The sequence below is a fragment of the Pelodiscus sinensis genome, chromosome 4, assembly GCF_049634645.1.
Source record: "Pelodiscus sinensis isolate JC-2024 chromosome 4, ASM4963464v1, whole genome shotgun sequence".
NCBI classification, from domain to species: Eukaryota; Metazoa; Chordata; order Testudines; family Trionychidae; genus Pelodiscus; species Pelodiscus sinensis.
Genome location: NC_134714.1, coordinates 133,689,366 through 133,702,353, shown reverse-complemented (window position 1 = coordinate 133,702,353; position 12,988 = coordinate 133,689,366). Strand labels below are relative to the sequence as shown.

Sequence of the window (12,988 nt, the reverse complement as noted above, 5' to 3'; positions counted from 1 at the left end):
CTCTGCAACAAAGCACCCCCTCCTGGGCCCCCGCCCCGCTCCCTGCAGCACAGCGCCCCCTGCTGGGCCCCACCCCGCCCCTGCAGCACAGCGCCCCCTGCTGGGCCCCGCCCTACTCCCTGCAGCACAGCGCCCCCTGCTGGACCCCTGCCCTACTCTTTAAAGAACAGCTCCCTGTACAGCTGCATGGGGACAATGAGGCAGTACTGACTGGGAGGGGACCCTGCCTTCATCTGAGTCCCCCCCCCAGGGAAGCCACACAGCGGGCAATGAGCCAGTTTGTGCTGGGCGAGGTGCCAGAGGTCTCTTGTTGGCTCCTAACTCCTCTCTCGTTCCTCTGGGCAGATTTAGACTCGCACATGACCCCCAGCTGACGTCGCAATTCTCCCAGGCCCTGCACCACCTTCCGCCCACCTACAGACCTGACACGTACCGGCCCTTCCTGGCCAGGTACGGCACCCACTATGCATGGCTGCCTGCGCTGGGCGGGCGTGTGCGGCAGCTGACGGCCATCCCGACCTGCCGGGCAGCGCTGGACGGGCTGACAGCCACTGAAATCAGGGAGCATCTGGACTCTGAATTCCTGCAAGGCCTGGGCTTGCATGCCCACATGTCAACCAGCCAGGGCAGGCTGAGATCCCAGGCTCCCTACCTGGAGAAGCGCATCGAGGTGACGGGGGGTGACAGCCGCACCAACGCACAATTCTCCGAAAAGCAAGACCCCACGACATTCTCAGCCTGGAAGGAGAATCTCAACGCCAGCCCCGGCCTGGTCTCCTACTCCCTGGAGCCCATCCACGCCCTGGTGGGGCCGGGAGACCCCCGGCGGGAGGCGCTGAGGCAGGCAGTGAAGGAGTACGTGGCTGAGCGGGGGCTGAGGAGGAGGTGCCCGCAGCACTGCCCAGAAGGCGGCTCCGTCGACTCCTGCAAATGCCACTGCTCCAGCAGCTCCCTCACCGACTCCACGTGCTGCCCCCTCCGGCGGGGCCTGGCCCGGCTCAGTGTCCACGTGCTGTGGGGCAGGGACCTGTGGGGGGACCACTTAACTGCCACCGATGCCTACGTCAAGGTCTTCTTCCGAGGCCGGGAGCTGCAGACGGGCCACATTGACAACGACAACAACCCGGAGTGGAACAAAAACCTGGACTTCGGGGTGGTGACGCTCCCAGTGGGGCCTGAACTGAAGGTGGAGGTGTGGGACAGCGACTCAGCACCATGGCAGGACCACCTGCTGGGACATTGCACATCCTACCTCAAGGTCACCAAGACGCTCACACTCACCTGTAACCTTGACTATGGCCATGTGGTGTTTTCCTACTCGCTGGAGTGCGGGCCCCACCTGGGAGGGGACAGCTGCCAGGAGTACGTGCCTGTGAGGGGCTGAGGGAGAGAACCCAAGAGTCCTGGCCCCCAACCAGCCTGTCCTGGTGGAGGACCTGCCGTGGCGCCCCCTGGTGCCTCCTCCCGGGAACACCCTCCCCTTGCCTCCTGGGGCCTGCTGGCTGCTGCTCTGGCGCCCCCTGGTGCCTCCCCTGGGAACGCCCTCCCCTGCCCCCTGGGGCCCTGCTGGCTGCTGCTCTGGCGCCCCCTGGTGCCTCCCCTGGGAACACCCTCCCCTTGCCTCCTGGGGCCCTGCTGGCTGCTGCTCTGGCGCCCCCCGGTGCCTCCTCCTGGGAATGCCCTCCCCTTGCCTCCTGGGGCCCTGCTGGCTGCTGCTCTGGCGCCCCCTGGTGCCTCTCCTGGGAACGCCCTCCCCTGCCCCCTGGGGCCCTGCTGGCTGCTGCTCTGGCGCCCCCTGGTGCCTCCCCTGGGAACACCCTCCCCTTGCCTCCTGGGGCCCTGCTGGCTGCTGCTCTGGCGCCCCCTGGTGCCTCCCCTGGGAACGCCCTCCCCTGCCCCCTGGGGCCCTGCTGGCTGCTGCTCTGGCGCCCCCTGGTGCCTCCCCTGGGAACACCCTCCCCTTGCCTCCTGGGGCCCTGCTGGCTGCTGCTCTAGCGCCCCCCCGGTGCCTCCTCCTGGGAATGCCCTCCCCTTGCCTCCTGGGGCCCTGCTGGCTGCTGCTCTAGCGCCCCCCGGTGCCTCCTCCTGGGAATGCCCTCCCCTTGCCTCCTGGGGCCCTGCTGGCTGCTGCTCTGGCGCCCCCCGGTGCCTCCTCCTGGGAATGCCCTCCCCTTGCCTCCTGAGGCCCTGCTGGCTGCTGCTCTAGCGCCCCCTGGTGCCTCCTCCTGGGAACGCCCTCCCCTGCCCCGTGGGGCTCTGCTGGCTGCTGCTCTAGGACCCCCCCACTTTCCTGAGCAGACTCTATGCTTGTAAAGCATGAACCGAGGGATCGCACCCTGGGGCTGTGTGGGCTGAGCGCTCTGTACCCCCACCAGCGCCCTGTGTGCCCCCTCCCTGCAGCCCCTTCCCCCTCCTCATCATGCCAGGGGCTCTGTGCACCCCCCACTTCCTTCCCCCATGCTAGGGGCTCTGTGTGTCCCCCATGTCCCTATGCCTGGGCTCTGGGAGCCCTTCGTTGCCCCCTATTTCCTGACTTTCCTTCCTACCGCATTGCTCGGTGGTTACAAGTATCAGAGCGGCCAGATTGGGCCAGACCAAAGTCCATGCACCCAGTGTCCTGCCTGCCGATGGGTGCCCCAGGGCATGAGCGGAACAGGGAATCAGCCAGTGATCCCTCCCCACTCCCAGCTCCTGGCAAACAGGCAGGGGACACCGTCCCGCCCAGCCTGGCTCACACCCACTGCTGGACCGTTGTTCTTTGAGCCCTGTTACAATCGGCATCCCCGGCCCGGAGCTAACCCTGGGTTGAGGGCATGGACATTTGCATGCCTTAGGGACACTGGGCAGGAGTGGCTGGGCCCTTCTGCAATGCTGCCAGGGGTTAACCTGCCCCCCTCCCTGGATCAGGGAGCAGACTGGTTCCAGGGGGTAGGAAATGGGGCCTCTCCCCTCTTGGGGGCACCAGCTACTGTCTTAAACCAGCAACCACGTGCCATTCCCCACCCCAGGGCTGTGAGATGCAGCTGCTTCTGGGGTGGAGCAGAGGGACCTGTCAGCCTGTGGGCATTTCCTACCCATTTCAAAGCCAGAAGCAGCAAGGGGCGTTCCTTGGGGCCCGGCTCTTCGTGGCCACGGGAGTCACGTGCTGACGGGAAGAACCAGGGGAGAGGCAGCGCCGGGCCGGGGCCAGAAGCCCCCGTAGCAGAGCGCCCTGCACAGCTCCCAGCCCGGCCGGGGACAGCGTGAGAGGCGAGAGGCAGGGAGCTGAGCCCGGTGCTGAGGGACACGACCGTCTGATTCACACTGGTACCCAAACTGAAACTCACAGGCTGGGGGAGGGGCGCCAGGTCTGAGTGTGGGCGGGGCTCAGGCTGTCAGGGGGTGCTGGCTCTGGGGTGGGGCAGAGGGTGGGGCGCAGAGCTGTGAGGGGCGCTCCGGGGCCAGGCTGCTCTGGCCATGACGGGGGGACACGGTCCGGGTCCAGGCGCACTGCCTGAGGCAGGGCGACGTCTCCCTTGTGTCGTGAGGGTTGAGCCGGGCCGAGCTCCGGGAGATGCTGCCCGTCCCGTCTCCCAGGAGACACCACCCGGGGAACATGCTCCCAAGGTTAGAAAAGGCGCGGCAGGGACACGCCGCAGCCACTGGAGACACGCAGCCCGGCCCTGCCCCGAGCAGCCGCAGCGAGACCGAGCCAAGAGTCTCCGCGCCGGGCCGGTTGGTTTGGTCAGACACGTTCCTGGCAGCACCATCAGCACAAGCTGGAATTGCCGATTAACCTTCGGTTCCTGCAAGCGCCCCCTAGAGGAGCCTCCTGTGAAGCTGCCGTGGGGCACTATGTGGGGAGAAATTGGGAGGGATCTACCCTGGCTCCTCCCCAGCACACGATGATCCCTAGATGCCCAATACCCTCAATGAGGCACGAATTCCCCCACCCAAATGAGAGGCATCAGAAAGGGTTGCAGGAACACAGGAAGTGACACCAAATAAGACAGGAAGTGGGAATGGACTCCCCTGGCATGGAGAGAAAAAATGGCAAGAGGTGCACAGGAAGTGGCACCAAGTGAGACAGGAAGTGGGCACAGCTAGTAGGGCACCGATGCTGTCAGAGAGCCGATTCGTCCGAGACAGGAAGGTGATGCCAGAGGGGAGGGGCAGCAGACGAAAAAGACGTTGACATCGCCATAACAGGAAGGAGAAGCTGAGAGTGAAAGGCGGGGCTCACAGGAAGCTGATTTTTCCAAAACAGGAAGTAGCTATTGCAGGAAGGGTGGCAAGGCAGGAAGTGGATCCCAGTGGGAAGAGGCAGGACCATGGAAGTGCTGGAAACAGGAAGTTGTGCGGGGGCAGGAAAGCGATGCAGAAGTGGCGTTTGGCGCCAGCTGGAGGATCTTGCCGTGCCTGGTTTCGAACTTGTTCAGTGCCTGCTTGGTCTTATGTGTCCTGCATTATCTGTGGAAGAAGGGACGGGGGTCAACACCCCAGCCTGGCCTGCCCTTGCCCCCCGTATCAGCTCTCCCTGGCACTCACGATCGAGACGGACACCTCCGTTAACCCGCTTTCCAGCAACTGCTCCAGCTCCTCGTCCGACACCACTTCGCCGCCAACAGCTGAGAGAGCAAGGGAGTGGGTCAGCCCCCTTCTCTACCCACTAGGCCCTACTGCCCTACCACAGCCGAGGGTGGAACCCAGCATGCAGCACTGTTTCCTAGTGGCCTTGGCGACAGCAAGAAACGCGGCCTGACTGGTATTTGGGTATAAAAACAAAGCACTAAATATCCTGCGGTACAAGAGGTTTGATTCCCCTGTGATTGGCGCACGTGTCTTGCTGTGTGCACAGATTGCTCCCAGCTGCCCCTCCCCAGAGCTGGCTGCATCTCAGGGCTCCATGGCACTCCTGGGTCGTTCAGCACGGAAGTGACCTGAATGGGTCTCCTGTTAGTCCTGCTGTAGTGCAGTGTCCACCAGCAGGGGGCAGCGCGTCTCCATGTATCCCCACCCCCCAGCTGCGCCTTTCACATCAGTTCCTTCCAGATGTGCCCACGTCTGACTTAGTGCTCTCTGGGCCGGAGGGTGTGTACCTATCTCCTCCCAAAGCCAGGCAGGGAACCAAGAGGCCAGGCCCCCTTGATCTGACCACTAGCCCTCACTCTCCTCCCAGAGCTGGGGCGAGAGCTCGGGTGAGCCAGGCCTGGGGTGCTCAGATTCCTGGCTAGCACAGGGCCAAAAAAAACCCCCCCACCAAAAATGCAGTCTGAGAAGGACTGAGTATAGGGAAGAACCTGGGGTGGGGGTGCATCTCTAGCTTGGGGGGTGGGCTCTGCAATGGGGCAGGGCATTGCGGTGCGGCAGGAGGCTCGGGGTGTGGGCTCTGGGTGGGGGTTTGGGGGCAGCAGGGGGGTCGGGGCTGGGTTGGAGGGTGGGGTGCAGGTGGGAGTGAGAGCTCTGGGTGGGGGTTTGGGGGCAGGAGGGGGCTCGGGGCTGGGTCAGAGGGTGGGGTGCAGGTGGGAGTGAGAGCTCTGGGTGGGGGGTTGGGGGCAGGAGGGGGCTCGGGGCTGGGTCGGAGGGTGGGGTGCAGGTGGGAGTGAGAGCTCTGGGTGGGGGGTTGGGGGCAGGAGGGGGCTCGGGGCTGGGTCGGAGGGTGGGGTGCAGGTGGGAGTGAGAGCTCTGGGTGGGGGTTTGGGGGCAGGAGGGGGCTCGGGGCTGGGTCAGAGGGTGGGGTGCAGGTGGGAGTGAGAGCTCTGGGTGGAGGTTTGGGGGCAGGAGGGGGCTCAGGGCTGGGTCGGAGGGTGGGGTGCAGGTGGGAGTGAGAGCTCTGGGTGGGGGTTTGGGGGCAGGAGGGGGCTCGGGGCTGGGTCGGAGGGTAGGGGTGCAGGTGGGAGTGAGAGCTCTGGGTGGGGGTTTGGGGGCAGGAGGGGGCTCAGGGCTGGGTCGGAGGGTGGGGTGCAGGTGGGAGTGAGAGCTCTGGGTGGGGGTTTGGGGGCAGGAGGGGGCTCGGGGCTGGGTCGGAGGGTAATGGTGCAGGTGCTAGGTGGGGTGCAGGGGGTAGGGGATTGAGGTACGGGATGGGGTGGGCGCTTGCTTTGGGCGGTTCCTGGTTGGCAGTGCACTGGGGCGCAGTGAGGCGTACGTGCCTACAGGAGGCGTTGCCTCCACGGCTCTCATTGGTCCCAGTAACTGACCAATGGGAGCTGCAGAGCCGGAGATTCCCAGACACCCCTTCCCTGGGGGCATGTGGGCCAGCCGGTGCTCGCGGCTCCAGCCCTGGCGGACCGGTATCACCGAGGCCCGGGCTGTAGCCCCCGATGTCCCTACGTTAGCCCATGGCTGGGGGCTACCCTGGCACACCCATTGAATGTGGCTCAGAGCGCCGTGCGGCGGGGGAAAGGCTGATATTCTGGAGTGTCGCAGGGGGCTTTGACCAGAGATGCTGCAGCGTCTGCTCCATTAACCTTTGGACCCTCTGGCTGTGTCCACACAACGGACACAGCACTTGTCTTCCCCCGGGGTAGAAGCAGGACCGGCCTTCCCATGCGGTGAACTGAGCCAGCCGCCTCCGGTGCCAGACTGTGGGGGATGCCCCAAGGCCCCAGAGAATTGAGATCTTTCCAAGTTTGGGCCCAAGTGACGAGGTCTGGGGGCGACATGACGTTGTGGGCCGGCCTGGGTAGGAGTTTTACGCTCACGAGTTTTTCTGATCGCAGTGGGGCTGGTCCCACCTCTCACCCCTGCTCCTAGATTGAGGAGGCTGGAGATGGCTCTTACCAGGGGGTCTGCCTCCTACTCCAGCCCTGTTTTGGGCATGTGTGTTTGCAAGCCCGTAGGACCGGCCGGGGTTCCCTGTCCCAAACAGCCGCTCCAACAGGGCCAGAGCCAATGGCTCACCATAGCTCCTGTCTTGTGAAACCCAGCCGTTTCTCAATGCTCCCCGGGGCTTTTCTGAGCGCACGCCCATTCGCCGGACCCCCTCAACTTGCAAAGGGCGCGGCCACGCCTCCGAGCAGCAGTCGAGGGTCGTGATGCAACGTCAGCTCCCTCGGCTGCGGAGCCGAGGTGGAAACAGCCGAATTGGGCGCTGGCTACACAGGCGGTGGAAGGAAGAGCGCGGCTCCTCCGGCCTCCCTTCCTCCTCGGGAAATGAGGTTCCAGGAGTGGGGGTAGGAAGACCTCCAGTTCGACCTGATTCTGCAATAACAGCGGGCTGTGTCGCGGCGCTCTTTGGCATTTCAGAATTGCGCCAGTCACTCCAAAAGAACACTGCTGTGTAGACGTACCTCTAATGTTGCCCTGGCCCCCTGCGCCTCCTGCCCACTGCAAAACAAGTGATCGCGGCCGGTGGGAGGCGTGGGGCGGGGCAGGGAGGGGGCTGGTCAGCAGGGCCCACAGGCGGGCAGGGACACTGGGGGGCAAGGGAGGGGCAGATGCTGGGGGCGGTGCTCTGGGTGCGCCTGTATCTAGGGCTGAATTCCTCCAGCCGCTGAGTTTTGAGTTCTCTCCCCTTTCGAGTGTGTTTGTCTTGGTGGGCCTGGGGGAGGCAGGATCAGCTCCACCCTCGGTCCCTTTCCCCGCCAGGGGACGGCAGATTCCGGCTAGAATCCCACCTCAGTCTGTCAGACACAGGGGCGAGGGGGGATCCTTATCAAAACACAAGGAAAAGCCCCCCCCTGCCCCAAACTGGTGCAGAGAAGGGCCGCTGGAGGGGGAAAGCCCCATGTCCCATTCTCTGCTCCTCTGAGCCTGCCCTGTGCCCTAGCACCGGAGTGGAGAGTTGCCCCCCTGGGGGGGTGAAGAAATTCCAGGGGGGGCGCGAGGCGACCCAGCCCCCCCCAATCAAGTTTTGAGGCCCCAGTCAATTTCCTCCTTTTTTTTCTCAACAAGTTTTGCTATTTTGGAGTGTGTGTGTGTGGGGGGGGGTGATGCTAAAAAGTTTGGGAAGCCTCTGAAGGGGAAAATGGGAGGCGATGGGAAAACAGGGTTCCTGGGTTCCATCCTGGGCTCTGGGAAGGGAGTGCGACCTAGGAGCTAGTGTTGGGGGATGGGACTGCTCATCATGCCCTAGGCCTGCCCGCCATGTGCCTCGGTTTCCCCACCCATAAAACAATCCAGCTGAGGGTCATTTCTCTGCACATAGGGCTCGGTCCCGCCCTGCGGTGACTCTGCCCGCAAAGCTGCACTGACCGCCACGCTCTCGCTTCTCACGCTGTCCCTGGGCGGCCGGGAGCTGCGCGCCGCGCTCTGCTGCGGGGGCTTCTGGCCACATCCGGGTGCTGCCTCTGCTCCGGCGCGTACCGGCAGCAGCGCCTCACTCATGTGGCCACACAGAATCAGGCCCCAGAACCCACATCACCCTGCATCAGCAGCCCAGCCCCAGCCCCACAAGTAGCTGGGGGCTTTGATGTGGCCTGTGAGGTCCCCTTTGAAATAGGTGGGAAACAACCACACTCTGATAGGTCCCCTCGGCTCCACCCCAGATGCAGCTGCAGCTCACACACCCCCGTGACAGGAAGAAAGACAGGAGAAGGGGGAGGCACACAGAGCCCCTAGCCTGGGGGAGCCCCTGGCATGGGGGAAGGGGAAATGGGGGCATGCAGAGGTCATGGCATGGGGGAAGAAGGTGGGACTGCAGGGAGGGGGCACACAGGGTGCTGGTGGGGGTACAGCGAGCTCAGCCCACACAGCCCCAGGGTATGATCCCCCCGGTTAACGTTTTACAAGCACAAAGTCTGGTTGGGGAAATCACAGGCACCAGGGGGCGCCAGAGCAGCAGTGGGGCTGGGGAGGGCAGGGGCAGGCGTTTCCGAGGGCAAGCTCCAGGGGGTGCCACATGCAGGCGGGGGTCTCCTTTTTGTTTCTGAGAGGGGCAGGGTGTGGGGTTTGGGGGCTGGTGTTATTTGGAGGTGGCTTCAGCACCGAGCGGGGGGTGGCCTGGCAATCAGGGAGGAAGGGGGGAGGCTCGGCGGGGTCTGGGTGACTGGTGCCTGCCTCCGACCTGCGCGCCTGTTTCAGATCCCGGCTCTGGGAGGGGAGTGGGGGCTAGTGGTTAGAGCAGAAGGGGCTGGGAGCCAGGACTGCTGGGCTCTCTCTCCAGCTCTGGCCGGGGAATAGGGCCGGGTGTTTAGAGCAGAGGGGCTGGGAACCTGAGTGGGGGAGGGGGGAGGGTGAGTCTAGGGCTGGGAGAGGCAACCCCAGACCTGCCTCTTCCTCCAGAGACCCTGCCCCCTTCGGGAGCCAACCCCTCCCCACCACAGGGGCAGGAGGGGAAACACAAGGCCTGGTGAAGTGAGAACGGTGAGCCCGTCAGAGGCCGTCAGCTCACCCAGCAGCTGCCCCGGCCCCCCGCAGCGACGCCTGGCTCAGGCAGCGGGTGCCGGGCACGGCCGGGAAGGGCTGATTGCGGCTGAGTGGTGCCTGCTCGGGTCAGGGGCCGGGAGAAGCGGGATATGAGTGGGCGTCTCCCAGGCCTCCTGTCACCTTGTTCTTCCATGGCCCCCAAAACACGCCCCCACCCACCCAGCACTCAGGACGGAGGGCCGTTACCCGGCCCGGGGCGGACGGCCGTTACCCGGCTCAGGACGGACGGCCGTTACCCGGCGCAGGACGGACGGCTGTTACCCGGCCCGGGACGGACGGCTGTTACCCGGCTCGGGACGGACGGCTGTTACCCGGCCCGGGACGGACGGCCGTTACCCGGCTCGGGACGGACGGCCGTTACCCGGCCCGGGACGGACGGCCGTTACCCGGCCCCGGACGGACGGCCGTTACCCGGCCCCGGACGGACGGCCGTTACCCGGCCCAGGACGGACGGCCGTTACCCGGCCCAGGACGGACGGCCGTTACCCGGCCCGGGACGGACGGCTGTTACCCGGCCCGGGACGGACGGCTGTTACCCGGCCCGGGACGGACGGCTGTTACCCGGCCCGGGACGGACGGCTGTTACCCGGCCCGGGACGGACGGCTGTTACCCGGCCCGGGACGGACGGCTGTTACCCGGCTCGGGACGGACGGCTGTTACCCGGCCCGGGACGGACGGCTGTTACCCGGCCCGGGACGGACGGCTGTTACCTGGCTCCGGTGCCTGCCCATGTGCTACCCACAGCCCAACCGTGGTGCCTAACCCATAGGAGGCCTGAGGCCGGAGCCGTAGCAGCCTCCAGGTTAACGCAGCCCTGGCGAGGGGCGGCTGGGAGCCAGGACTCCTGGGGGGGCCGTCCCTACGGAGGCGCAAAACGCCGCCGCGCAGGGCGCCAGATCTCACGGTGCTCGAGGCAGCTGCATGCTCCGGTAGCCAGCCCCACCCCTCGGCTGCCCCCCGCCCTCCTGCGGGTGCTTCCTGCTGCTCCTCCCGGCCCTCAGCTCAGCTCAGCCAGCCTCCCTGCCCTGCCTGCCCCCACACATTCTACCCCACAGCCCTGGAGTGCAGCCCCTGCAGAGGAGCTGTCCCGCTCGCGGGTGGGGGCTGCAGGTCCCTGGCTCCAGGGTTTTATCCAAAGCACAGGGCGTGGTGGGCAGGGGGCAGGGGGCGTTGCCCTAGACCCGGCAGGGGAGTTCCACCCCAGCCTTGGGCAGACACCTGAGTGTGACCCCAAAGGATCTGACCACAGGCTAGGCCCTCACCCATCCCCATTGCCCCTTCCCCCAATCCCTGCCCCACCTCTTCCGGCCCCTGCTCCGCCCCCACCCATCCCCATTGCTCCCTTCCCCCAATCCCTGCCCCACCTCTTCCGGCCCCTGCTCCGCCCTCACCCATCCCCATTGCCCCCTTCCCCCAATCCCTGCCCCACCTCTTCCGGCCCCTGCTCCGCCCCCACCCATCCCCATTGCCCCTTCCCCTAATCCCTGCCCCACCTCTTCCGGCCCCTGCTCCGCCCTCACCCATCCCCATTGCCCCTTCCCCCAATCCCTGCCCCACCTCTTCCGGCCCCTGCTCCGCCCCCACCCATCCCCATTGCTCCCTTCCCCCAATCCCTGCCCCACCTCTTCCGGCCCCTGCTCCGCCCCCACCCATCCCCATTGCCCCCTTCCCCTAATCCCTGCCCCACCTCTTCCGGCCCCTGCTCCGCCCCCACCCATCCCCATTGCTCCCTTCCCCCAATCCCTGCCCCACCTCTTCCGGCCCCTGCTCCGCCCCCACCCATCCCCATTGCCCCTTCCCCCAATCCCTGCCCCACCTCTTCCGGCCCCTGCTCCGCCCCCACCCATCCCCATTGCCCCCTTCCCCTAATCCCTGCCCCACCTCTTCCGGCCCCTGCTCCGCCCCCACCCATCCCCATTGCCCCCTTCCCCTAATCCCTGCCCCACCTCTTCCGGCCCCTGCTCCGCCCTCACCCATCCCCATTGCCCCCTTCCCCAATCCCTGCCCCACCTCTTCCGGCCTCTGCTCCGCCCTCACCCATCCCCATTGCCTCCTTCCCCTAATCCCTGCCCCACCTCTTCCGGCCCCTGCTCCGCCCCCACCCATCCCCATTGCTCCCTTCCCCCAATCCCTGCCCCACCTCTTCCGGCCCCTGCTCCGCCCCCACCCATCCCCATTGCTCCCTTCCCCCAATCCCTGCCCCACCTCTTCCGGCCCCTGCTCCGCCCCCACCCATCCCCATTGCCCCCTTCCCCTAATCCCTGCCCCACCTCTTCCGGCCCCTGCTCCGCCCTCACCCATCCCCATTGCCCCCTTCCCCAATCCCTGCCCCACCTCTTCCGGCCCCTGCTCCGCCCCCACCCATCCCCATTGCCCCCTTCCCCTAATCCCTGCCCCACCTCTTCCGGCCCCTGCTCCGCCCCCACCCATCCCCATTGCTCCCTTCCCCCAATCCCTGCCCCACCTCTTCCGGCCCCTGCTCCGCCCCCACCCATCCCCATTGCTCCCTTCCCCCAATCCCTGCCCCACCTCTTCCGGCCCCTGCTCCGCCCTCACCCATCCCCATTGCCCCCTTCCCCAATCCCTGCCCCACCTCTTCCGGCCCCTGCTCCGCCCCCACCCATCCCCATTGCCCCCTTCCCCAATCCCTGCCCCACCTCTTCCGGCCCCTGCTCCGCCCTCACCCATCCCCATTGCTCCCTTCCCCCAATCCCTGCCCCACCTCTTCCGGCCCCTGCTCCGCCCCCACCCATCCCCATTGCCCCCTTCCCCTAATCCCTGCCCCACCTCTTCCGGCCCCTGCTCCGCCCTCACCCATCCCCATTGCCCCCTTCCCCAATCCCTGCCCCACCTCTTCCGGCCCCTGCTCCGCCCCCACCCATCCCCATTGCTCCCTTCCCCCAATCCCTGCCCCACCTCTTCCGGCCCCTGCTCCGCCCCCACCCATCCCCATTGCCCCCTTCCCCTAATCCCTGCCCCACCTCTTCCGGCCCCTGCTCCGCCCTCACCCATCCCCATTGCCCCCTTCCCCAATCCCTGCCCCACCTCTTCCGGCCCCTGCTCCGCCCTCACCCATCCCCATTGCCCCCTTCCCCAATCCCTGCCCCACCTCTTCCGGCCCCTGCTCCGCCCCCACCCATCCCCATTGCTCCCTTCCCCCAATCCCTGCCCCACCTCTTCCGGCCCCTGCTCCGCCCCCACCCATCCCCATTGCCCCCTTCCCCTAATCCCTGCCCCACCTCTTCCGGCCCCTGCTCCGCCCTCACCCATCCCCATTGCCCCCTTCCCCAATCCCTGCCCCACCTCTTCCGGCCCCTGCTCCGCCCTCACCCATCCCCATTGCTCCCTTCCCCCAATCCCTGCCCCACCTCTTCCGGCCCCTGCTCCGCCCCCACCCATCCCCATTGCCCCCTTCCCCTAATCCCTGCCCCACCTCTTCCGGCCCCTGCTCCGCCCCCACCCATCCCCATTGCCCCCTTCCCCAATCCCTGCCCCACCTCTTCCGGCCCCTGCTCCGCCCCCACCCATCCCCATTGCCCCCTTCCCCCAATCCCTGCCCCACCTCTTCCGGCCCCTGCTCCGCCCCCACCCATCCCCATTGCCCCCTTCCCCTAATCCCTGCCCCACCTCTTCCGGCCC

At 66.4% G+C, this 12,988-nt stretch overlaps 1 protein-coding gene and 1 long non-coding RNA gene across 6 annotated transcripts in view; one reads left to right on the top strand and one right to left on the bottom strand.

Moving 5' to 3' along the window:
- Positions 1–1,438, top strand: part of LOC102462304 (perforin-1-like) — a 113,657-nt gene extending 112,219 nt beyond the window's left edge. For all 3 annotated transcript variants that reach the window (XM_075928699.1, XM_075928697.1, XM_006134369.3), the window contains exon 3: positions 346–1,438. In XM_075928699.1, the coding sequence (XP_075784814.1) occupies positions 346–1,384 (1,039 nt within the window). In that variant the 3' untranslated portion in view covers positions 1,385–1,438. The remainder of the gene's footprint in view (positions 1–345) is intronic.
- A 2,709-nt stretch (positions 1,439–4,147) lies between these two features.
- LOC142829291 (uncharacterized) lies at positions 4,148–10,499 on the bottom strand. 3 transcript variants are annotated; one of them, XR_012903728.1, is made up of 3 exons: positions 10,060–10,499; positions 4,528–4,607; positions 4,148–4,449 (listed from the first exon to the last, which is right to left on the bottom strand). It is a non-coding gene; the product is annotated as an uncharacterized LOC142829291 (long non-coding RNA). The 3 variants fall into 3 exon arrangements; XR_012903729.1 differs by lacking the exon at positions 10,060–10,499 and adding an exon at positions 9,314–9,501; XR_012903730.1 differs by lacking the exon at positions 10,060–10,499 and adding an exon at positions 6,883–7,204.
- Positions 10,500–12,988: the final 2,489 nt, after the last annotated feature.